The sequence below is a fragment of the Loxodonta africana genome, chromosome 4, assembly GCF_030014295.1.
Source record: "Loxodonta africana isolate mLoxAfr1 chromosome 4, mLoxAfr1.hap2, whole genome shotgun sequence".
In the NCBI taxonomy this organism is placed as follows: Eukaryota; Metazoa; Chordata; class Mammalia; order Proboscidea; family Elephantidae; genus Loxodonta; species Loxodonta africana.
In genome coordinates, this window is record NC_087345.1 from 54,379,046 (window position 1) to 54,404,496 (window position 25,451).

The 25,451-nt window shown below is 37.1% G+C and overlaps 1 protein-coding gene across 1 annotated transcript in view; it reads right to left on the bottom strand.

Annotated features, from left to right (window-relative positions):
- OTOGL (otogelin like) overlaps positions 1-25,451 on the bottom strand; it is a 191,098-nt gene that overhangs the window by 35,236 nt on the left and 130,411 nt on the right. The window contains exons 37-43 of the mRNA XM_064285124.1: positions 18,511-18,569; positions 15,463-15,640; positions 15,061-15,203; positions 8,260-8,283; positions 8,071-8,163; positions 5,877-6,066; positions 822-1,036 (exon numbers count right to left, since the gene is read on the bottom strand). Coding sequence (XP_064141194.1) covers positions 822-1,036; positions 5,877-6,066; positions 8,071-8,163; positions 8,260-8,283; positions 15,061-15,203; positions 15,463-15,640; positions 18,511-18,569 — 902 coding nt within the window. The remainder of the gene's footprint in view (positions 1-821; positions 1,037-5,876; positions 6,067-8,070; positions 8,164-8,259; positions 8,284-15,060; positions 15,204-15,462; positions 15,641-18,510; positions 18,570-25,451) is intronic.

A 25,451-nucleotide genomic window follows, 5' to 3' on the forward strand; every position in this document is an offset into this window, starting at 1 on the left:
TCCTTCTAAACAGCTCAAACATTGAAAACTCCATGAAATCTTCTCCAAACCTCGGCTCCTATGCACCCCATACTGTATATTTTAACGTTTCTATTCACATGCTTGCCTTCCCACTAAACCGTGAACTCCTTTGAGTGCAGAGAGGGAGTCTTCTTCACCTTTGGATCACAGGAGTCTAACACAGGGCCTAGCATGTGGTAGATGATCAATAACATTTTGCTAAATAATTCATGAAATACCATGTTAACTCATTCTTTGTCTACAACAACCAGTTCTTTTCTAAGGATATAGATCATTTAAAACAAGTGCTAGTCACAAACTCAGAAAGTAAAAGACTAATAAAGACTTGATTAAACTGAATATGTGATTGTTCTATACACCTAAGTGGTCAGGGTCATAAGGAATTGATTAAACATTCATCAGCTGTCTATTCTTAGTTAGCAAGTGGCATTGATTTCCCTTTCCTAGAGGCAATTTTTCATAGGACAGAATTTCATTTTTCTTGAAAGCTGTAGATATAGTTCTGACAAAACAGAGGGAGAAAAAAGAAAATCGTTCTTCCGATCTCTGTAAGCCTATAAGCAGTAAATGGTTCTGACTTCCAAGGCATACTGACAGAGGTTTGTTGATAAACTATCCTCTATAGAACACCAAAACAGGAATATATTATGGAATAGAACACCAAAACAGGAATATATTATAGAATAGAACACCAAAACAGGAATATATTATAGAATAGAACACCAAAACAGGAATATATTGGCTTTTACTTTCAATATGTCTAACATGACAGCTCTTATTTATGGTTGCTTTCAACTTACTTTAGCATGGCATGGAGTGAAAACTCTTCTGTTTAACAACTCAATGCAATGACCGCAGTCGTGCTCAGTACAATTTCTAGCAGGTCTCCTTGTTGTTACTTTAAATGATTTCTCAAATTCCCAGCTCTCAATAAATAATTCTATGTCTTCCATATTGGTAATAACTGTGCCATTTTGCATCCTTAGATCATCATCTGGATCATCATTGCAAATTCCTAGAAAGAATATGTGACATTTAGATGGGAAAAATATCTGACTTAAACAAAATGTGGGCAGCAGAAGTGGGCAGCTTAATAACCGATTTTAATATAATGAGTTATTTACTGAATTTATTTATCTTTTGGCTTTAACATTGATAGTTTTTTTTTTATTATTATGGGTCTGATTTTTTGATAAAATAATATAGAACTATCTGAACCATATAAGAAAGAATTCATGATCCTAAAAGTCAAAACATTTGAAAAGACCACGAAGATGAAGGAGGACTTTGATTCAACTCTCACACTTCTTCTCTATTACTATCATCTCCAACTGAGAACTAGTTCTTAAGCCTAAAGAGATATTGTCCAGTGTCATGGACATTTGGTGATTGCCTCCCAGGTATCCACTGCCTGGGAAACCCTTCCTGAAAACACTTTTTTTTTCCCATTTGGGAACTATCCCTGTCCTATCATGTACACAGCACATGACAATATGCCCCAGGAGGGCCCCAGCTGACATAAAGGTAATCCTTACTCCCTTGTTTTGGCAACTGTTACAGGTAATCCGGGCATAAACCAATCAGGTCGTGGCAATCACTTAGATTCTTTCAGCATTAGGGCAACCATTACCAAGTTCAGAACTTGAACTGGAAATTCTAGGACACAGGTAATCTCCTTTCCTTGGATGACATGGCCTGTTAATGGCCTGGCTATGCTGCCCTTAGTTTCCTTGAGGAAAGCTAGACTGAAGATGGAGCTTCCTCTTTACCCAGTGGTGTGCAGAGCCAAAGGAAGTACAGAGAAATGGGACCAGAACCTTAGTAACACCTTACCCCAAACCTACCTATCTAAAAACTTAATTAAAAAAAAGTTCTACAGTACTAAGCTATAAAAGATATAAATCAAACTTTTTTTGCAAATATTAAATTTTTTAATCCTCCAGGAATCGTATCAAGATAAATAATAGTTGCTGCTGCTGTAGTTGCCTCAACCCTATATGTGTGTGTGTGTATGTATACATAAAAAGGATTCAAGTTAAGTGAACTATACTGTAAAGCAACTACTAGTTTTTTAAAGCTAAGCTTTTCTGGAAAAGATAAGGGCTAGTGAAAAATACACTTGCACTGCAACTGCAGCCACCACCCCTACAGACTGCACACCGCTAGGAAGAATGGAGTGGTAATATCAGCCCCCATTCCGGTGACCAGGCTCAGTTTGTGTCATGTTAACAAAGCAGTCCTGGCATTGCCTGGATTTCCCTTTAAGCAGCTACCCCTGCCACGCCGTGTCGGTCATGGAATTTAGAAAGTAACCCCCAGCTAGCAAAAAAAATAATACTAGGCCCTTTCTACAGTGATTAGTTAAAAATCCAGTAAGCATAGTATCTGTCTTTATAAAAGCAAGAGCTTACAAGAAAAGAGGAAGAAAAAAAAACATGAAACTCTGACAGAAATCATAACACTCAGGAGCGATAAATCATAGAAAATATGCATTTCAAAAGTCTCTGAGTTACTACTCAACTACCATGAAGTCATTACATTATTCAAATATATACATACTTAATAATAACTATTTCTACAATAATAGCCTTATGTCATCATAGATGTCTGAGCTATGTTTATCATAGTCTAAATAAGCAAGTAAATATGTAAACCATTTTAGCAAAACTTTCCTTAAAGAATAAATTACATCCTAAAAGAATAAACTGGGGTATTTCATGTAATTTGCCGAGGGCAAGGACTTGACCTTATTCTTTTAAGAGCTGTCAGCACCTAGTGCAGTGTCAAACACTCAGAAGGTGATCCATAAACTTTTACTCAATCAATATTTTTTTGTTGTTTTTGTTAGGTACCGTTGAGTTGGTTCCAGCTCAAAAGGACCCTACAGAACCAAACACTGCCTGGTCCTGCCCCATCCTCGCGATTGTTGCAACGCCTGAGCCCATAGTTGCAGCTACTGTGTCAATCCATCTCATTGAGTGTCTTCCTCTTTTTCAATGACCCTCTACTTTTCCAAGCACGATGTCCTATTCCAGGGACTGACCCCTCCTGATTACCTATCCAAAGTATGTGAGATGAAGTCTCGCCATCCTCGCTTCTAAAGAGCATTCTGAAGGTACTTCTTCCAAGACAGTTTGCTCATTCTTTTGGCAGTTCATGGTATATTCAATATTCTTTGCCAACACCATAATTCAAAGGTGTCAATTCTTCGGTCTTCCTTATTCATTGCCCAGCTTTTGCATGTATATGAGGCACTTGAAAACGCCATGGCTTGAGTCAGGCACACTGTCATGTATTGAATTGTCCCCCCTAAAAATATGTGTAAACTTAGTTAGGCCATGATTCCCAATACTGTGCAGTTGACCTCCATTTTGTGATTGTAATTTTATGTTAAGAGGATTAGGGTGGGATTGTAATATACCCTTACTAAGGTCACATCCTGAGCCAATGTAAAAGGAGTTTCCCTGGAGTGTGACCTGTACTACCTTTTATCTTATAAGAGATAAAAGGAAAGGGAAGCAAGCAGAGAGCAGGGACCTCATACCACCAAGAAAGAAGCAGCGGGAGCACAGCGTGTCCTTTAGGCCCGCGGTTTCTGCGCGGAAAACCTCCTAGTCCAGGGGAAGACTGATGAGAAGGACTTTCCTCCAGAGCCAACAGAGAAAGCCTTACCCTGGAGCTAATGCCCTGAATTTGGACTTCTAGCCTACCAGGCTGTGAGAAAATAAATTTCTCTTTGTTAAAGCCACCACTTGTGGTATTTCTGTTATAGCAGCACTAGATAACTAAGACACACACCTTAGTCCTTAAAGTGACATCTTTGCTTTTCAACACTTTAAAGAGGTCTTTTGCAGCAGATTTGCTCAGTGCAATACATCATTTGATTTCTTGATGGGTGCTGCTTCCATGGGTGTCGATTGTGGATGCATGTAAAATGAAATCTTTGACAACTTTAATCTTTTCTCCATTTAACATGATGTTGTTTATTGGTCCAGTTGTGAGGATTTAGGTTTTCTTTATGTTGAGATATGATCCATACCGAAGGCTGTTGTCTTTGATCTTCATCAGTAAGTGCTTCAAGTCTTCATCACTTCAGCAAGTAATGTCGTGTCATCTGTATAACGCAGGTTGTTAACGAGTCTTCCTCCAATCCCGATGCCCTATTCTTCTTCAGATAGTCTAGCTTCTCAGATTATTTGCTTAGCATACAGATTGAATATGTATGGTGAAAGGATACAACCCTGATTCACACCTTTCCTGACTCTAAATCACACAGTATCCCCTTTTTCTTTTTGAATGACTGCCTCCTGATCTATGTATAGGCTCCTCATGAGCACAGTTAAGTGTCCTGGAATTCCCATTCTACACAATGTTGTCCATGATATGTTATGATCCACACAGTGCAATGTCTTTGCATAGTCAATAAAACACAGGTGAACATCTTTCTGGTATTCTCTGCTTTCGGCCAGGATCCATCTGACATCAGCAATGATATCCCTCATTGCACGTCCTCTTCTGAATTCAGCTTGAATTTCTGAAAATTCCCTGTCGATTTACTGCTGCAACCAATTTTGAATGATCTTCAGCAAGATTTTACTTGTGTGTGATATTAATGATATTGTTCAATAATTTCCACATTCAGTTGGATCACCTTTCTTTGAAATAGGCACAAATAGGGATCCTTTCCAGTCTGTTAGCCAGGTGGCTGTCTTCCAAATTTCATTTGTTGAAACACAGCGGTTAAGAGCTTGGCTGCTAACCAAAAGGTCAGCAGTTTGAATCTACCTGCTGCTCCTTGAACACTCCATGGGGCAGCTCTACTCTGTCCTATTGGGTTGCTATGAGTTGGAATCGACTTGACAGCAATGGGTTTATGTCCAATTAATATTTAGTGAGCTAAAATAGATACATTGTACTGAACTAACCCTGACTCTGTATATTAAGCAACATGTTAAGTGTTTTACTTTCTCATTTAATCCTAATAACCATTTTAATGTAGATACAACTGTCCCCATTTTAAGATGAGGAAAATGATGTTCACTTAAGAGCACAGAGCTGTAAAATTGGACAGCTCATGTTCAGCTTTCTAGCAGACACTAGAGCCAGTATTTTTGTCTTGTTATATACCTAGAGATATTGCTAATTTGTTACTTTTGGCTTATAAATCTTTATATATCTATGTAAAATATTAATATATGAAACTAGATATAGAGGTACATCTAGGCTTTACAGTTCACAATAAAAAGGGAAAATAGATTCAGAATATTGTGCTTTCTGCATCTAACCTTCAAGGAAACTTAAACACATTTTCCCTGATTTCAAACTTAAAAAAAAAAGGAAGAAACAGTTTTGTAAGCCCTTAACCTTTCTATATCTTATTTTTATCACATGTAAATTGAGATAACATGAGTACCTACTTACTAGACTTATTGTTAAAATTAATGAGGTAGAATATGAAAGATAATGGCCTGATACTTTGTTAATGCTTAATAAAGATGAACTAGTAGGATAATGAGAAACTAATTTGATCTGTAAACCAGCATTTCAAGCACAATTTAAAAAATAAATAAATAATTGACGGGGAGTGGGGGGAGATGAGCTAGTGGGAATACAAACAATCTCCATATTAATAGATATAAGCGTATATTGCCATAAAATATTCAATTTGAAATGCTATTGTTTGCTTCTTAAACCTGTTTATTGAAAGTTACTCCTTTCCTCAATGTTCACATAAGGGACTGAAAGTTACTATCACATCTTAAATCTGAAAAGTGGGACCGCAGGAGTCAAAAGGGTGTAATACAAGAGGGGAAAGAAATGTTAGAAGAAATTGAGATTTGTAGAGCAGTGCTCACCGCAAAGCCCTTCTGTGTGTGATGACAAGTTAAACCGGGAGCCAAAATGAATGTCTATGATTCCTGTCAGATGAGCCCACTTTATGATGAGTCCAGCTGGAGTAGTAATCACATACATTGTACCAGAATCCTCTATGAACAGTTCATGACTTGCAAAGGGCAGAGGCACAACAACAGAATCCACTTCTATCTAAAATAGCACAAATACACCTTTTAGAAAAAATTTGTTTTTAAGTATATGCTCATAAAATTAAAAATCCAGATTTTTTCCATTTCTTTCTGAATTCATAGAAACTATTTTGATATTTTAATTTATATCTTTGCTGTTGCCAAAACTTCTCTTTACTTCTAAGCTCTTTTCATTATTCCATTGCTATTCCTTCCTATATTTCATATTTGTTCTAACCCACTTGCCTTTTGTTCTCTTCTAAACTTAACTTTGTTTTATATTATGTATGCTTTTATGTCTGTTTCCCTCCATATATGGTTGGTTACACCATTACTCTAAAAGAACTTAATAAAGTTCTTTTCAGGATGTTTTCTTTAATCTGGGTTCTCTCTTTCTTTGACCTTCTAAATCAGTGTTTGTTTAAATATAATATTCATAATAAATACCTGCCAAGCTTATTAAAGATTAAGATTCCCAGCAATTATGATTCCTAGGTTTGGGTTGGGGTCTAGGGCTCTACAGTTTTAGCATGTACTCTTGGTAATACGAATATAGAAAGTCTGAGGACTATACATGGTAAAACCATGCTTCAAATACTGGCAAAGAATTGGAGCCATGTGCTATAGCTAACAGTAAATTTTTCGAGGTTACTCTTTACCAATCATTGAGTTTCTTATCTTTATATCACTTATACTGCTGCCTTCAGCCTGAAGCCTCCTTTATCTTCTCCTCTGCCTGGTTAATTTCTACTCATTCTTTTAGCTTTATCTTAGGTGCAACCTCCTCCAACAAGCCCTATCTACCCTCCTATAAGGTGCATCCAGTGGTCTTTCTCTCTGGTTCCATGATATCTTGGTCATAACTCTATCACTCCACCTCCTTTACATTTATGCAACCTCTCACACAACCACAAGTTACCTGAGATCAGGAACTGTGTCATTTTATCATGTAAACTATCAAAAAAATGATTATTTAAATAATTAGTTATTAACTGAATACAATAAGCCCTGCAGCCCAAACATTCAAAATATTGCACTGATCAGGTTTGAACCTTTTATTTTCCACCTATATTATTTCCTGCTAATGTATCAACCTCATTAGAATCACGGGTATATATTAATGCTATCATCCAAAAAAAGTATCTTATTCACATATTTCAAATTTTACTTATATACCTTATTATATTTTAGGCTCACTGTGAAACTGCTTCCAGTCTAAAATCCATGGACCTGTACTAACGAACAGAATTCTTTTCAGAAATCACATAATATCTCACGTATTTTGAGCAAAATATTTATCCTTTTTTTTTTCTTATCTTTTAGAAAGAACCATTTAGACCTGAGTAAAGGATCCAGGTCTTAACTCACTGTTATTCATTAAGCACATATTCCTGGGGATACAAGTTTTTCCTATAAAACCAAATAGCTGCTTTTCAAATTTTTTATAATGCATTGCTCCTCTTCAATTTATCTCAATAAAGTTAAATATTCTTCCTCTTTTCTTATTTTAGCTACCACTATTTACCAAAAAACTAATGGTATTTTAACACTTTAAAACTATTTCTTTAATCTGTTCTTCTCTCAGTGACCTTTATCCTGAAAGTCATAGCTACTACCTGTTTCAGCTTTATGATCCCTTTTTTCACATCATATCTACTTTTCCTAATTTGTAACACAAATGGTAACTCTGGGGCTAAGAAGTTTGGCTACTTACATTATCCAAGAGGGCTTTAACATCTCTAACAAAATAGCCTTAACATAACAGTTAACCTCACAAAGAAGCATTTGCAACAATTGGCTCATTATAGAGGGAGAAATACAATATTCAGAAACATTTTTAGACTGCCCATGAAAACAATGCTTAGATGTCCAAAACCCAAACCCATTGCCGTTGAGTCGATTCTGACTCAGTGGAATTCCATTGATATATCCAATTTTCCCTCTTATTGAAAATAATTGTTAATTTAATTTACTATTTTCATCTAATGCAAGGACTTGAACTTTTTTTTTAACTTTGTGTTCTTACCTTTCTTTCTAAACGATTGACAAGTATTTTGTATATAGATGTTGTCAGATTTAACTTCTTAAAACAAAGTCCAGAGATCCTTCCAGAGGAGACCTTGTTTAAAAAAAATAAAAATTAAAACTTTGTGGACTTAAAAATAATTTCAGTAATAAACAAAATGGGTTTAATAAGTACTTTGCAAATATTCACTAGCTTTTTCAATGAGTTTCCATTCTGAAAAACAATATAAACGGAAAAAGAAATTAAAGAAATGTATTACTTGACTTTTATAAAGCATTATTTTGGTTAATATATACCTCTAAGTACATTCACATGAAACATTTTTTGGTTAAGTACCAGATCAATATCAGTGAGTTCCTGAGCCCTTTTCTATTCTAAGAACTCCTGGTGCTACAACATACTTGAGGTAAAGATTTATGAAGAAATGACTACAAGAATGGATCATGACTCTAATACAATAGACTTTAAGTCAAACTCCACCGTAAGAGACAAAGAAGGGCATTATATAATGATTAAAGGGTTGATCCACCAAGAGGACATAATCATAATAAATACTAACATACCCAATGACAGAGTTCCAAAATACATAAAACAAACTCCAACACAATTGAAAAGAGAAATACACAGTTCTAAAATAATAGCAGGAGACTTTAACACACTACTTTCAATGATGGACAGAACAACTAGAAAGAAACTCAGCAAAGATACAGAAGATCTAAATAGCACAATTAACCAATTCAACCTCATAGACATATACAGAACACAGCACCCAACAACAGACTAGTACACGTTCTTCTCCAATGCACATGGATCATTCTCCAGAATGGACTGTATATTACGTCACAGAGCAAGCCTAAATAAATTCAAAAACATTGAAATAATACAAAACATCTTCTCTGATCATAACATTATAAAACTAGAAATCAAGAACAAGGAAAAAGGTAAACACACGGAAACTGAATAACACCTTACTTAAAAACTATCGGGTAACAGAAGAAATTAAAAATGAAATAAAAAAAAAAATCTTAGAATCAAATGGGAATGAAAACTCAACATACCAAAACCTTTGGGACACAGCAAAAGCAGTGGAGAATTTATAGCAATACATGCACACATCAAAAAAGCAGGGCCAAAATAAACAACTTAACCTTCTAACCAGAACAAGTAGGAAAAGCAGCAAAAGAAGTCTGTAGTCACCAGAAAAAAGGAAATAATAAAGATCCAAATCCAAAACCCTTTGCCACTGAGTCAATTCCGACTCATAGCGACCCTATAGGACAGAGTAGAACTGCCCTATAGAGTTTCCAAGGAGCACCTGGTAGATTCAAACTGCAGACCTTTTGGTTAGCAGCCATAGCACATAATCACAACACCACCAGGGTTTCCTAATAAAGACCAGAGCAGAAATAAATGAAATAGAAAACAGAAAAACAATAGAAAGAATCAGCAAGACTAGATAGGTTCTTTGAGAAGATCAATAAAATTGATAAACCACCTGATATATTGACAAAGAAAAAAATAGGAGGATGCAAATAACCAAAATAAGAAATGGAATGGGTGACATTATAACAGAACCAACTGTCATGGATTGAATTCTGTCCCCCAAAAACTGTGTGTATCAACTTGGTTAGGCCATGATTCCTAACATTCTGTGGTTGTCCTCCATTTTGTGATTATAATTTTATGTTAAAGAGGATTAGGGTGGGATTGTAACACCCTTACCAGGTCATATCCCTGATTCAATATAAAGGGAGTTTCCCTGGGGTGTGGCCTGCTCCACCTTTTATCTCTTAAGAGATAAAAGGAAAGGGAAGCTAGCAGAGAGTGGGAACCCCATACCACCAAGAAAGCTGCACTGGAAGCAAAGCGTGTCTTTTAGATCTGAGGCTCCTGCTCTGAGATGCTCCCAGACCAAGGGAAGACTGATGACAAGGACCTTCCTCCACAGCTGACAGAGAGAGAAAGCCTTCCCCTGGAGTTGGCACACTGAATTCGGACTTCTAGCCTATTGGACTGTGAGAGAATAAACTTCTCTTTGTTAAAGCTGTCCACTTGTGGTATATCTGTTATACCAGCACTAGATGACTAAGATACCAACTGAGATTTTAAAAAATCGTAATAGAATATTATTAAAAAATTTTTACTCCAACAAATTTGAAAACCTAGAAGAAATGGACAAATTTCTAGAAACATATCACCTACCTAAACTAACACAAATAGAGGCAGAAAATTTGAATGGACATATAACAAAAGAAGAAATTAAAGATGTCATAAAAAAAGCTCCCAACATAAAAAAGGCCCAGCCACATGGCTTTACTGGGGAATTCTACTAAACATTCAGAGAAAAGCTGACAGCAATTCACTTAAACTATTCCAGAACATTTAAAAGGAAGGAATACTCCCTAATTCATTGTATGAAGTTAGGATAACTCTGATACTAAAGCCAGTCAACCCCAAAAAAACCCAGTGCCGTCAAAGACACCACTAACAAAGAAAATTACAGACAAATATCCCTCATGAATACAGATGCAAAAATTCTCAACAAAATTCTAGCCGACAGAATTTAACAGCATATCAAAAAAATAATAAATCATGATCAAGTGAGATTCACACCAGGGATGCAAGGATGGTTCAACATTAGAAAATTAATCAACATATTTACCACATAAATAAAACAAAGGAAAAGAATCACATGATCATCACAATTGATACAGAAAAGGCATTTGACAAAATCCAACACCTTGTCCTGATAAAAACTCTCAGTGAACAGGAATAGAAGGGAAATTTCTCAGTATAATTAAGGGCATATACACAAAACCAACAGCCAACATTAGGCTCAATGGAGAAAGATTAAGAGCATTCCTCTTGAGGATAGGAATGAGACAAGGATGTCCTTTATTACTACTCTTATTCAATATTGTACTGGAAGTTCTAGCTAAAGCAAAAAGGCAAGAATGGGTAATAAATGGTGCCCAAATTGGAAAGGAAGAAGTAAAACTATCCTTATTGATGAAATGATCCTATATATATAAAATTCCAGAGCACCCACCAGAAAGCTATTGGAACTAATAGAAGGATTCAGCAAAGTGTCAGGGTATGAGATCAATACACAAAAATCAGTTGAGTTCGCCTAAACTAACAAGGGGGACTCTGAAAAGGAAATCATGAAATCAAGAACATTTACAATAGCCCACAAAAGAATAAAATACCTAGGAATAAACCTAACTAGGAATGACGGCACTGGGTTTCTGGGTAGGGATGTAAGAGACTTATACATGGAAAAATATAAAACACTACTGTAAGAAACTAAAAGAGATCTACATAAGTGGAAAAACATTCCATGTTCATGGATTGGAAGACTTAACACTGAAAATGTCAATAATATCTAAAGAAATCTATAGATATAATGCAATCCTGATCAAATCCAAACAACGTTCTTCAATGAAATGGAGAAACCAATCTCCAACTATATATGGAAAGGAAAGAGGCATCACATGGCTAAAGCAATACTGAAGAACAACAAAGTAGCAGATTTCCTGATCTCAAAACATACTATACAGGTATACACTTAATGTCCAGGATACATTCTGTGAAATAGGACATTATGTGATTTGGATGTTACGTGATCACCATATTATATACAGGAGAAAGGTGTGCAAGATGGTCACCAGGCGGCCCAGGACCTGCACCGCCGCCGCCATGACAAGGAACTGCGTGAAAACTTTGGCTCCGTTGCTGCTAGTCCTGCATGGTTGCCACTCAGTCTTGGAGAGCCACACCCAGCCCCCTACCTACCGCTGCCTCATACTTACCATCCAGCTTGCCACCTCCCAGCCCATCACACCACTGGCTCCCTTCCTTTCCTTCCTCCCTGCCTGCTTTCCCTGTCTCTTCCAATGGGCTTTAAGCTCTTCCAGCCTCATCCACCCTTCCTCTGCTTCTTCCTCCACCTCCTCCCCTGGATGCCTTTCCTGTTCCTCTTCCCACCACCTCCACAGCCCAGACCACTCGGTGGCCACCCCTACAGGAGGAGTCACAACCTTGGGCCTGGGCACCACATGCAGGATGCCCAAACAATCCAATCGAAAAATGAGCAAAAAACATGAAAACACACTTCACCCTCAGCAGCTCCAGCAGCATCTGTGTGGTCCCTGCCTGAGGCAAGCGTGGTGGGACAAACAGCTGCAGATGATTGCGGGGGCCCCTCCTCCTGCTGCCCCAGGGCTGGGGCAGACATAGGACCTGGAGAGCTACTGAGAGACAGATCCGATCTCCATACTTCACAAAGTCTGTCTGCTGCATCTCCTTCCTCAACTGGGATTTCTTGATTCTATTATTACCTTATGGGACTATGGACATATATGCCATCGGACGTTGCCCAAACAGACATTATGCCATGCATGACTGTATAGCCACAGCAATCAAAGCAGCCTGGTACTGATTCAATGACAGACATATAGACCAATGGAATAGAAATGAGAACCCATAAGTAAATCCATCCATCTATGGGCAGCTGATCTTCGACAAAGGGTCAAAGTCCATTCAATGGGGAAGAAACAGTCTCTTTAACAAATGGTACTGGCAAGACTGGATATCCATATGCAGAAAAATGAAGCTGGATCCATTTCTCATCCCATGTGCAAAAATTAACTCAAAATAGATCAAAGACCTAAATGTTAAAGCTACAACTTTAAAGTTCCTGAAAGATAACATAGTATCTAAACCAGGGGACCTAACTTTTTGGCAAACATAGTCTACCAAACAAAACCAAAAATGCATGACTGAAAGAAGATAGATTAGATAACTGGGACCTCCTAAAAATTAAAAGACATTTTACCAAGAGAGTAAAAAGAGAGTCTGTAGTCTAGGAAGAAATCTTTGGCAACAACGTATCTGACAAGGGTCTCATCTCTGAAATATACAGAAAACTTCAACAACAAAAAGACAAACAAGCCAATCAAAAAATGAGCAAAAGACACAAAAACACACTTCACCAAAGAGGACATTCAGGCAGCCAACAAATACATGAAAAGATGCTTGCAATCATCAGCCATTAAACCTCTGCCCCCCAAAAAAACTCTGTTGCCATCTAGTCAATTCTAACTCACAGCCATTAGAAAGATCAAACTAAAACCACAATGAGATACCATCTCATCCCTGCAAAAATGATACTGACCAAAAAAACCAGAAAACAACAAATGCTGGCAAGGCTGTGGAGGGATTCAAACTCTTATACATTGCTGGTGGGATTGTAAAATGGTACAAACACTTTGGAAAACAGTATGGCACTTCCTCAAAAAGCTAGAAATATAAATACCTTATGATCCAGCAATTCCACTCTTAGGTATATATTCTAGAGATATAAGAGCAGTGACACAAATAGACACATGCACACCTATGTTCATTACAGCATTATTCACAATTGCAAAAAGATGATAGACAACCTAAGTGCCCGTCAACAGATGAATGGGTAAGCAAATTGTGTATACATACAATGAAATACTAAGCGACTATAAAGAACAATGAAGAGTCTGCAAAACATAACATGGATGAATCTGGAGGACATTATGCTGAGTGAAATAAGTCAACCACAAAAGGACAAATATGGTATGGTCTCACTTTTATAAAAAGTAAATACATATACACACAGAAAGCAGTATTCTTTGATGGTTACCAAGAATGGGAGGGTAAGGGAGGGGAATCACTTTCTAGATAGTAGACATTTGTTATCTTTGATACTGGGAAAGGCAATACCCGATATGGGTGAAGTCTGTACAACCTGTCCAAGGTAAATGAAGACACTAAGAAGTACCCAAAAATAAGAGACAATGTTGGTAAATGCTATAACACACAATTTTGCAACAATGGTAATAACAACCAAAAAAATATGTGTATGGTTATATAGATAAGTATGTATGCATGTATGTGTATAGGAAGGCACATATGAGTATCCCAAAAAACCCAGTGTGTGCAAATACAGGTGTATCTGTGGGCATACTTATGTGTGTAGGCACATGTTTATGTGTGCTGCAAATATATTCATATATTTAATAAACTGCATGGGGTCAGAGTTACAGATACTTCCCAGACATAATCAAACAGCTTGAGGGACTGGTTTACCGGGTCTGAAGGCATGGGACCATAGTCTCATGGGACAACTCAGTCAATTGGCATAATATAGTTCATAATGATGATGTTCTACATCCTAGTTTGGTGAGTAATGTCTGAGGTTTTAAAAGCTTGTGAGTGGCCATCTAAGATAAGATTATTGGTATCTACCTATCTGGAACAAAAGATAATGAAGGAAACCAAAGACTCAAAAGAAGAAACTAGTCTACAGGACCAAAGACTCAAAAGGAGAAACTAGTCTACAGGACTAATAGCCCAAATGAACCACAGCCTCATCTAACCTGAGACTAGAAGAACTAAATGGTGCCTGGGTTACCACTACCGACTGTTCTGACCAGGGACACAACAGAAGGTCCCGGACAGAAAGGGACAAAAATGTAAAATAAAACTCAAATTCCTAAGGAAGGCCAGATTTACTGAACTGATAGAGACTAAAGCAACCTCTGAAACTACCACTCTAAGATACCCTTTGAACTTGGAACTGAAGCCATTCCCAATGGTCACCTTTCAGCCAAGTAATAGACTGGCTTATAAAATAAACAGCATCACCAGTGAATACTGTGCTCCCTTAAATAATCACCTACATAAGGTCAAACGGTCAACATTTACCCTAAAACAAAGACGAGAAGCTAAGAATACTAAATTAAGTGAAACAAAACAAGCAGAATGGAAATAATAAGAATGCTGACACATTGTGAAAAATGTAGCCAATGTCATGGAACAATTTGTATAAAAATTGTTAAATGGGAACCTAATTTGCTACGTAAAGCTTCACCTAAAACACAATGAAATATTAGATAAATAAACCTTATGGATCACAACAATAAAAAAAAAAAAAAAAAGGAATGGATTATGACCTACCTGATTCATGGAACATCTTTCAATATGAGCAACTATAATTTCACCAGGAATTCTTACTAAGATATAAGAAGCCATACTATATAATGCTGCATTGTTTCCATCAAATGTAATAATGCTCAGTTCTGACAACATGGAACACCGACCTAGAAAAAAAAAGTAGATTTAGTCTATTAACTATTTGTCTTTTTCTTAATAATTGTTCTCTTACAAAATCTTTTAAATTAGCCTCATTATGTCTGACAGAGAAGCAGTTCTAAAAGATACATACTGGAGCCAAAATCATAAATCAAAAGAAGAAAGCTCAACAACGAATTGCAACTTAATGAACTGATAGGTCCCCCCCCCAAAAAAAAATAGCTGATTAATAACTCATTGCCATGAAAGTAAGAAATACAAACTTACAAGGACATTCCCACTCAGGACAGCAGATATCACTGTTCACTTGAACAGGCCTTCCCCGGAACCCACAATCAGGCATTGCTATGTCCTTTGGACAATTAAGTGACCAGTTGTACAATTTCCATTCCATATCAAGGCAAATATATTGGCTACAATTATAAACAGGATCAAATTGTTGAGGCTGTTAATAAAAAAAAAAAAAAATTAGTTTATTTTCAATTTTCAACTAATTTTTCAATTAATTTCTTAACTTCACAATCATACTACATATAGTTCATTTCCTAACTACAAAAGCCTTTCTAAAATAAAGAATTAAAATCTCATTTCAACTTTGTGTTGATGTAACCTCCCTAAAATACTCAGTATGGACATAATTTAAGCTTTACCTTAACAGTGATTTCATATCAGAATTTCCCATATACGTAAACATGTCAACAAAATGAAGTCTTGTCCTAAATTCTCTAGATTTGCATTTTGCAAGCCAACTTATATAGTGGCAGCCAATATTTCATATTATGCTGTATACAGCTAGTATATGAATACAACTTCTGTTAATGCCAGTTTAAAAAACTGTAAAATAATACTACCCAAACATTTAATTAAAAATGTATATGAGAAATTACTGTTTGATAGCATCTGGATAGCATCATTACAAATTAATTATATAAAAAAAATTATATAGAAAGGTCAAAAAGACTTTTGATTGAAAATCCAGAAATAAATCCAAACATCAATGGTCAATTGATTTTTGACAACGGAGCCGAATACATTCAATGGGAAAGGAGCAGTCTCTTCAACAAATGGTGCTGGCAAAACTGGATTATTACTTGCAGAAAAATAAAACAAGACACATACCTCATGCCATATACCAAAACTAATTCAAAATGAATCAAGGACCTAAATGTTAAATCTAAAGCCATAAAGTTCTTGGAATAAAATATAGGAGCAAATTTTTGGCACCTAACTTCTTTCAATGATAGATTATCAAGCACGGCCATGAATGCACGAGCAATAGAAAACAAAATAGATAACTAGAACCTCATAAAAGTTAAATACTTATGTTCATCAAAAGACTTTATCAAAAGAGTAAAGAGACAACTAACAAGACTGTGAAAAAAACTGGGGAATGATACACCTGATAAGGGTCTAATATCTAAAATATACACAAAATTTCTAAAACTTAACAACAAGACAAATAACCAAATCAAAAACTGGACAAATGACATGAACAGACACTTCACGAAAGAGGATATTCAAATGGCCAAAAGATACATGAAAATATGCTCAACATCATTAGCCATCAGAGAAATGCAAATCAAAACCACAACGAGATACCATTTCACTTCCACTAGGATGGCTAAGATAAAACATTAAAAAAAAATAACAACAACAACAGAAAATAAGTAGTATTGGAAGGGATAAAGAGAAAATGGAACACTTATCCATTGTTGGTGGGAATGCAAAATGGTACAGCAGTTGTGGAAAACAGTCTGGTGGCTCCTCATAAAAACTAGAGCTGCTACATGACCCAGCAATTCCACTCCTCAGTATGTACCCTAGGGGTCTAATAGAAGTGTCACGAACAGACATATGCATACCTGGCTTCCAACAACAGCCTTCTGTTTCTATTATCTCTTTACATCCTATTCTCAATATAGCAGTTGAAATGATTCTGAAACATAAATCAGATCATGCAACCCCCCTGCTCAAAAATATCAAGTGTCTTCTGGTATCATTTGGAAAACAAAGCCACATATCTATAATGGTCAACAAGGCCTTATACTGTACTTTATTTCCTACTATTTTATTTCTCACTTACTTAACCCATTGTAGTCGAGCCGAATTCTGACTCATAGCGACCCTATAGGACAGAATAGAGCTGCTTCATAGGGTTTCCACGGCTGTAAATCTTTATGGAAGCGGACTGCCACATCTTTCTCCCAACAAAGCAGCTGGTAGGTTCAAGCAACCAACCTTTCGGTTAGCAGTCTAGCACTTAACCACTGTGCCACCACAGCTCCTTCTTACTTACTTACTGGCCTCTTTATTATTCCTTTACAATGTCAGGTATATGGAGCCCTGGTGGCATAGTAGTTAAGAGCTCAGCTGCTAACCCTAAGGTTCGCAGTTCAAATCCACCAGCCACTCCTTGGAAACTCTATGGGACAGTTCTACTCCGTCCTATAGAGTCTCTGTGAGTTGGAACTGACTCAACGGCACCTAATAACAACAACGTCTGGTATATTCTTGCCTCAAGGCCTTTGCATTTGCTGTTCCCTCTGCCTGCAACACTATTACCCCAGCTCTTGCCATGGTTCACTCTAAACTCTTTCAAGTCTTTGCTCTAAAGTCACTTTATCACTGAGGACTTTCTAACCATCTTATTGAAAATGGTTTTGTTTTGTTTTTCATAACAACACCTTCTATCTAACATTTTATATAATGTAATAATTTATTTTGCTCACTAGATTTTCCAACAGAATGTAAACGCCACAAAAGCATGATTTTTTGCCTGTTTTTTCCATTGTTTTATTGCTGGTGCCTGAATAGTACCTGGCCAGAAAAGATGCTAAACGAATATTGGTTGAATAAATACTTGGTTTATCAGAAAGAATAGCATCTTTGGAGTAAGGAAATATATTCTCAAGTGTCAGCCAAGAAAGACAATTACTAGCTCAAAGGCCTAAAGACCTTACCTTTTTTGCTTTCCAATATATCTTTATCATCTTGCACAGCATATAGTAGCTGTTTAATGAATTTTATTTTGAATGCTTGACTTACAGACAAATCCACAATACATATCTCTTTATTAAAGAATCACACTTAAGACCACATTTGAATTTTATTTATTTTTTTAGTGTGGCAAGAATATAATTATAAGAAACATCTGAATCAGTTAAGAAAATATAACTGCTAAAACGTAATGCACATTACTTTTCTCACAGCAAAGATAGACGAGCAAGCACGCCAAAAGAAGCTCAGTAAAGCTTGGATAGTGATACAGAAGCTAAAGGAAATGACAAATAGCTGGAAGAAGTTACCCAGTCATACCTCACAATCCAAACCTGTTGTTGGTGTTAGCATATCCAACGGAGTAAAGTCTGGTGGACCTGTCAGAAATGAAGATGTCATCTCCATTAGTGATATGATAACAATCATATATGGAATTCATACGTGATGGAAACGGTGCCAAGAAATTGTACACAGATTACTTCAATTGTTGCTCACAAGGATCTTATGAAGCAGATACTTACACTATTGTCATTTTATAGATAAGGAAACTAAGGTGTTGAGAAGTAAGGTGGGTAAGTGGCAGAGGCAGAATTTGAACTCAGAAATTCTGATCCCACAGGCCTGGCTTTGAATCGCCATTCTATGAACACCTTCATTATTCTGGTATCAATACAATTGCCTGAACTGGTAAAAATATCAATGATATCACTACAAATTCCTCCGGAGTTAAAAATGCTAGCTTTGTTGCATTTTTAAAAGAAGTGAGGCTGCTTTCTTTCCCTCAGTGAATCTCTAGAATGTGTTCTTTAGAAGCAGACTAGATGGTGCCACGGACCACATGGAGACCCCAGTTGGTGGGTGTAGTGAAGGGGGGATCCCATGTGAAAGGAAAGATGTGCTTGATAAACATTTGTAAGGCAACTTCCAAAGCTTTTAGGTTGAAATTTTCACTAGCTGTAATGCAGTGTCATAATTAATACTGTTTTAAAATTACTGTATTAGTTTCCTATAGCTACTGTACCAAATTACTATAAACTTAGTGGCTTAAAGGCAATATTAATATATTATCTTGCAGTTATGGAAGTCAGAAGTCCTAAAAGTCAAGAAGTAAGCAGGGCATTTCTTCTTGGGGCTCTCGGGCAGAATACATTTCCTTGCCTTTTCTAGCATCTAGAGACCACCTGAATTCTTTGGCACATGGTGCCATCTTCAAATATGAGCATAGCATCTTCCTCCTTCCCTCTCTCTTGCTCTCTTCGTTTCTCCCTCCCATCTCTGCTTCCATCATCACTTTGCCTTCTGTGACTCTGACCCTACTGTCATTATAGACCCTTGAGATTACACTGGATCCACTTGGATAATCCGAGATTATCGACCCATATCAAAATCCTTAATTTGTGATGAATCTGTGAAACATTTCATAACATGGAGGAATCTGGAAGGCATTATGCTGAATGATATTAGTCAGTTGCAAAAGGACAAATACTGTATAAGACCACTATTATAAGAACTCAAGAAATAGGTTAAACAGAGAAGAAAATATTCTTTGATGGTTATGAGAAGGGGGAGGGAGGGAGGGTGGGAGACAGGTATTCACTAGTTAGACAGTAGATAAGAACTACTTTAGGTGACAGGAAAGACAACACACAATACAGGTGAGGTCATCACAACTGGACTAAACCAAAAGCAATGAAGTTTCCTGAATAAACTGAATGCTTCGAGGCCAGCGTAGCAGAGACAGGGGTTTGGGGACCATGGTTTCAGGGGACATCTAAGTCAACTGGCATAATAAAAACTATTCAGAAAACATTCTGCATCCCACTTTAGAGAGTGGCGTCTGGGGTCTTTAACGCTAGCAAGTAGCCATCTAAGATGCATCAATTGGTCTCAACCCACCTGGATCAAAGGAGAATGAAGAACACCAAGGACACAAGGTAATTACGAACCCAAGAGACAGAAAGGGCCACATAAACAAGAGACTACATCAGCCTGAGACCAGAAGAGCTAGATGGTACCTGGCTACAACCAATGACTGCCCTGACAAGGAACAAAACAGAGAACCTCTGACGCAGCAGGAGAGCAGTGGGATGCAGACCCCAAATTCCCGTAAAAAGACCAGACTTAATGGTCGACTGAGGCTAGAAGGACCCCGGTGGTCATGGCCCCCAGACCTTCTGTTGGCCCAGGACAGGAACCATTCCCAAAGCCAACTCTTCAGACACAGATTGGACTGGACAATGGGTTGGAGAAGGATGCTGGTGAGGAGTGAGCTTGGATCAGGTGGACACTTCAGAATATGTTGGCATCTCCTCCCTGGAGGGGAGATGAGAGGGTAGAGGGGGTTAGAAGCTGGCGAAATGGACACAAAAAGAGAGAGTGGAGGGAGGAAGCGTGCTGTCTCATTAGGGGGAGAGCAATTGGGAGTATGTAGCAAGGTGTATGTAAGTTTTTGTGTGAGAGACTGACTTGATTTGTAAACTTTCACTTAAAGTTTACAAATCAATCAATACGAAGAAAAAAAAATATTAAAAAAAAAATCCTTAATTACATCTGCCAAATCCCTTTTGCCATGTCAGGTAACATATTTGCAGGTTCTAGGGATTAGGATGAGGACATCTTTGCAGGACCATTATTCAGCCTACTACAATGACATAAAAGAATATTTACTTTTTTAGTTAAACAAATCTACAAATAACATTGATTTTTTACTTATTTTATAAATTCAAGCTTTCTGAACAGATAAAGAACAAAAACAACCATTCCATGATCATATGAACAGTGTTCTTGATGTATTAAATGTTGCGTCTTCTAGAGAATCTAATGTTTAACACAGACTTAAGTGTTTCATTTCCATCACCATGAATTTTTAAGCAAAAGAAAAGGAGGCAAAGAACTAACCCAATACAAATACAGAGTCATGGAAAATTCTAAAGGGTGGGAGGCTGGGTAGTCTCAACAGTGAAGGAGCTCGTTGTTTTCCAAAACCATCAAAATGTATTAGCACTGTCTGGGTGTAGAATTATAATACTCAAGAATTATCTCAACATCTGGTATAGAATTTTACTCCTATGTATTCCTCACCAAAGTGTTCAATTTATTTTCCTCTAACATTCATAAGTCAATAGGAGAATCCAACTCAATATTTAGGAATTCATTCTGCAACAACTTGACTGGGAAAATCAGAGCTAAATGGAAAAGAAAAAGTGTTACTTTTCTCTAAGGAAAGTAGATTGATTAGAATATATCACAGTAGTATGTCTATGAGGAAGGATGGTGCATTAATACATTGATTTGTGTTTTGTTCTTGGTGCTATAGATTTATTTAATTTCAGGAGAATGGTTATAATCCCTGGGCTCTGGTTTTTATAAATGGTATTTTTGTTGCAGAAAAGTTGATGGTCATTCAACGACAGCAACCCCATCTCATCCCTGGGTTTTTTTTTTTTTTTCCCCCCCTTTCCTTTTTTTTTTTTTTTTTTTTTTAATGAGGCTCAGATAGGATTGGCTGTATGGTAAAGTAAGGAGAAGATGTGAAACAGGAAGTCAATACAAAAACCATGGGCAGTTTGGGTTTAGAAAATAAGTATATTATTTCTGGAATGAAACTGAAACATCTTTTTTATAGAAGACCAGCAGCTACCTGGCCCAATTGTAGTTACTAAGCTGAAACCTCGGTAGGTGAGAGCTCAGTGCAATTCCTTTTCTTTAACATCTTTATTGAGATATAAGTCACATGCCATAAAATTCATCCATTTCAATTGTAAAATTCAATAGTTTTAGTACATTCACAGGGTTGTGTAACCATCACCACAACCTAAGTGTAGGTCATTTTCATTACCCTCCCCGCCCCCAACCCTATACCTGTTAGCAGTCACCACACATTCCACATTCCCCCTGACTTCTATCTAACCTTGTTAGTCGTTGTTGTTGTTAGGTATCGTCGAGTGGATTCCGACTCATAGCGACTCTATGTACAAAAGAATGAAACACTGCCCAGTCCTGTGCCATCCTCACAATTGTTACTATGCTTGAGCCCATTGTTGCAACCACTGTATCAGTCCATCTCATTGAGGGTCTTCCTCTTTTTCGCTGACTTTACCAAGCATGATGTCCTTCTCCAGGGGCTGATCCCTCCTGAGGGCATGTCCAAAGTATGTCAGACATAGTCTCACCATCCTTGCTTCTAAGGAGCATTCTGGTTGTACTTCTTCCAAGACAGATTCGTACCTTCTTTTGGCAGTCCATGATATGGTCAATATTCTTTGCCAACACCACAATTCAAAGGCATCAATTCTTCTTCACACTTCCTTATTCATTGTCCAGCTTTCACATGCATATGAGGCAATTGAAAACAGCATGGCTTGGGTCGGGTGCACCTTAGTCCTCAAGGTGACAAAACACTTTAAAGAGGTTTTTTGCAGCCAATTTGCCCAATGCAATGCGTCTTTTGATTTCTTGACTGCTACTTCCGTGGGTGTTGATTGTGAATCCAAGCAAAATGAAATCCTTGACAACCTCAGTCTTTTCTCCATTTCTCATGATGTTGCTTATTGGTCCAGTTGTGAGGACTTTTGTTTTCTTTATGTTGAAGTGTAATCCAGACTGAAGGCTGTGGTCTTTGATCTTCATCAGTAAGTGCTTCAAGTCCTCTTCACTTTCAAAAAGCAAAGTTGTGTCATCTGCATATCGCAGGTTGTTAATGAATCTTCCTCCAAACCTGATGCCCCATTCTTCTTCACATAGTCCAGCTTCTCAGATTATTGTACAGATTGAATAGGTACAGTAAAAGGATACAGCCCTGACGCACACCTTTCCTGACTTTAAACCACGCAGTATCCCCTTGTTCTGTTCGAACAACTGCCTCTTGATCTGTGTCTGGTTCCTCACGAGCACAATTATTAAGTGTTCTGGAATTCCCATTCTTCACAACGTTATCTGTAATTTGTTATGATCCACACAGTCAAATGCCTTAGCATTAGCACAGTCAATAAAACACAGGCAAACATCTTTCTGGTATTTTCTGCTTTCAGCCAGGATCCATCTGACATCAGCAATGACATCCCTGGCTCCACATCCTCTTCTAAAAAAAAAAACCTGGCTTGAATTTCTGGCAGTTCCCTGTCGATATACTGCTGCAGCCACTTTTGAATGATCATCAGAATTTTGTTGGCATGTGATACTACTGATATTGTTCTATAATTTTTGCATTTGGTTAGATCACGTTCCTTGGGATTAGGCATAAATATGGATCTCTTCTAGTCAGTTGGCCAGGTAGCTGTCTTCTAAATTTCCTGGCATAAATAAGTGAGCACTTCCAGTCCTGCATCCATTTGTTGAAACATCTCAATTGGTACTCCGTCAATTCCCAGAGTCTTGTTTTTTGCCAATGCCTTCAAGTGAAGCTTGGACTTCTTCCTTCAGTGCCGTTGGTTCTTGATCATATGTTACCTCCTGAAATGGTTGAACATAGACCAATTCTTTTTGGTATAGTGGCTCTATGTATTCTTTACATCTTGTTTTGATGTTTCCTGCGTCGTTTAAAATTTTCCCTGTAGAATCCTTCAGTATTGCAACTCAAGGCTTGACTTTTTTCTTCAGTTCTTTCAGCTTAAGAAATTCTGAGCATGTTCTTCGCTTTTGGTTTTTTATCTCAAGGTCTTTGCACATGTCATCATAATACTTTACTTTGTCTTCGAGAGCCATCCTTTGAAATCTTCTGTTTAGCTCTTTTACTTCATCATTTTTTCCATTTGCTTTAGCTACTGGACATTCAAGAGCAAGTTTCAGAGCCTCTTTTGACATCCACTTAGGTCTTTTCTTTCTCTCCTGTCTTTTTAATGACTTCTTGCTTTCTTCATGTATGATGTCCTTGATGTCATTCCACAACTCTAAGCTAGGAAACCACTAATCTACTTTCTGTCTCCATGATTTGACTGTTCTGGATATTTCATATAATGGAATCATACAATATGAGTTCTTTTGTGACTTACTTCTTTCCTTTAACATAACATTTTCAAGGGTCATCCATGTTGTAGCATGTATCACTATGTCATTTCATGGCCAAATAACGTTCCACTGTATGTCCATACAATATTTTCTCTATTCATTCATCAGGTGATGGGCATTTGGGTTGTTTTCACTTTTGGCTAAAATGAATAATGATGCTTTGAGCATCCATGTACAGAATTTTGTGTTTATGTATGTTTTCATTTTTCTTCGATATACCCATGAGTGGAATTGATGAGCCATATGGTAATTCTATGCTATGTTAAACATTTTGAGGAACTGCCAAATTGTTTCCAAAGTGTTTGCACTATTTTAAATTCCCACCAGCAATGAATAGGGAGTCGAGTTTCTCCACATCCTCACCAACACTTGTTATTATCTGTCTTTCATTACTGACCCGTTGCCATAGAGTGGATTCTGACTCATATCTCCCCTATAGGACACAGAAGAACTACCCATAGAGCTTCCAAGGAGCACCTGGTGAATTCAAACTGTCAACCTTTTGGTTAGCAGCCGTAGCTATTAACCACTACACCACCAGGTTTCATTTTCATTATTAGTGCCATCCTAATGAGTGTGAAATGGTATCTTATTGTAGTTTTAATTTGCATTTTTCTAATGATTAATGATGTCCAGCATTTTTCTTTTGCTTTGTATGTCTTGCTTGGAGAAATATCTGTTCAGATCCTTCACCCATTTTTTAATTGTGTTACTTATCTTTTGACTATTGCATTGTAAGTGTTCTTAATATATGCTGGATGTGTCTCTTATCAGGTATGTGACTTCAATTTTTTTTCCCCCAATTCAGTGGGTTGTCTTTTTACTTGCTTATTGTTCTCCTTTGTAGCACAAATTTTTTTAATTTTGGTGAAGTCCAATTTTTTTTGTTGTTGTTTCTTGTACTTTAGGTGTTATATTTAAGAACCATTGCCTAATTCAGCACCACAAAGAGTTTTATAGCTTTAGCTCTTCAATTTCAGTCTTTGATCCATTTTTAGATAAATTTTGTACATGGTTTGAGACAGGGGTCCAGCTTCATTCTTTTGCATGTAGATATCCAATTGTCCCAATATCATTTGTTGAAAAGACTATTCTTTCACCATTGAGTTGTCATGGCATTCTTTTCAAAAATCAATTCAAAATGTATGGGTTTATTTATGGACTCTCAATACTATCCCATTGATCTAATGTTTATCCTTATGTCTTTGTCACACTGTCTTGATTACCTTAGATTTGTTGTAAGTTTTGAGATT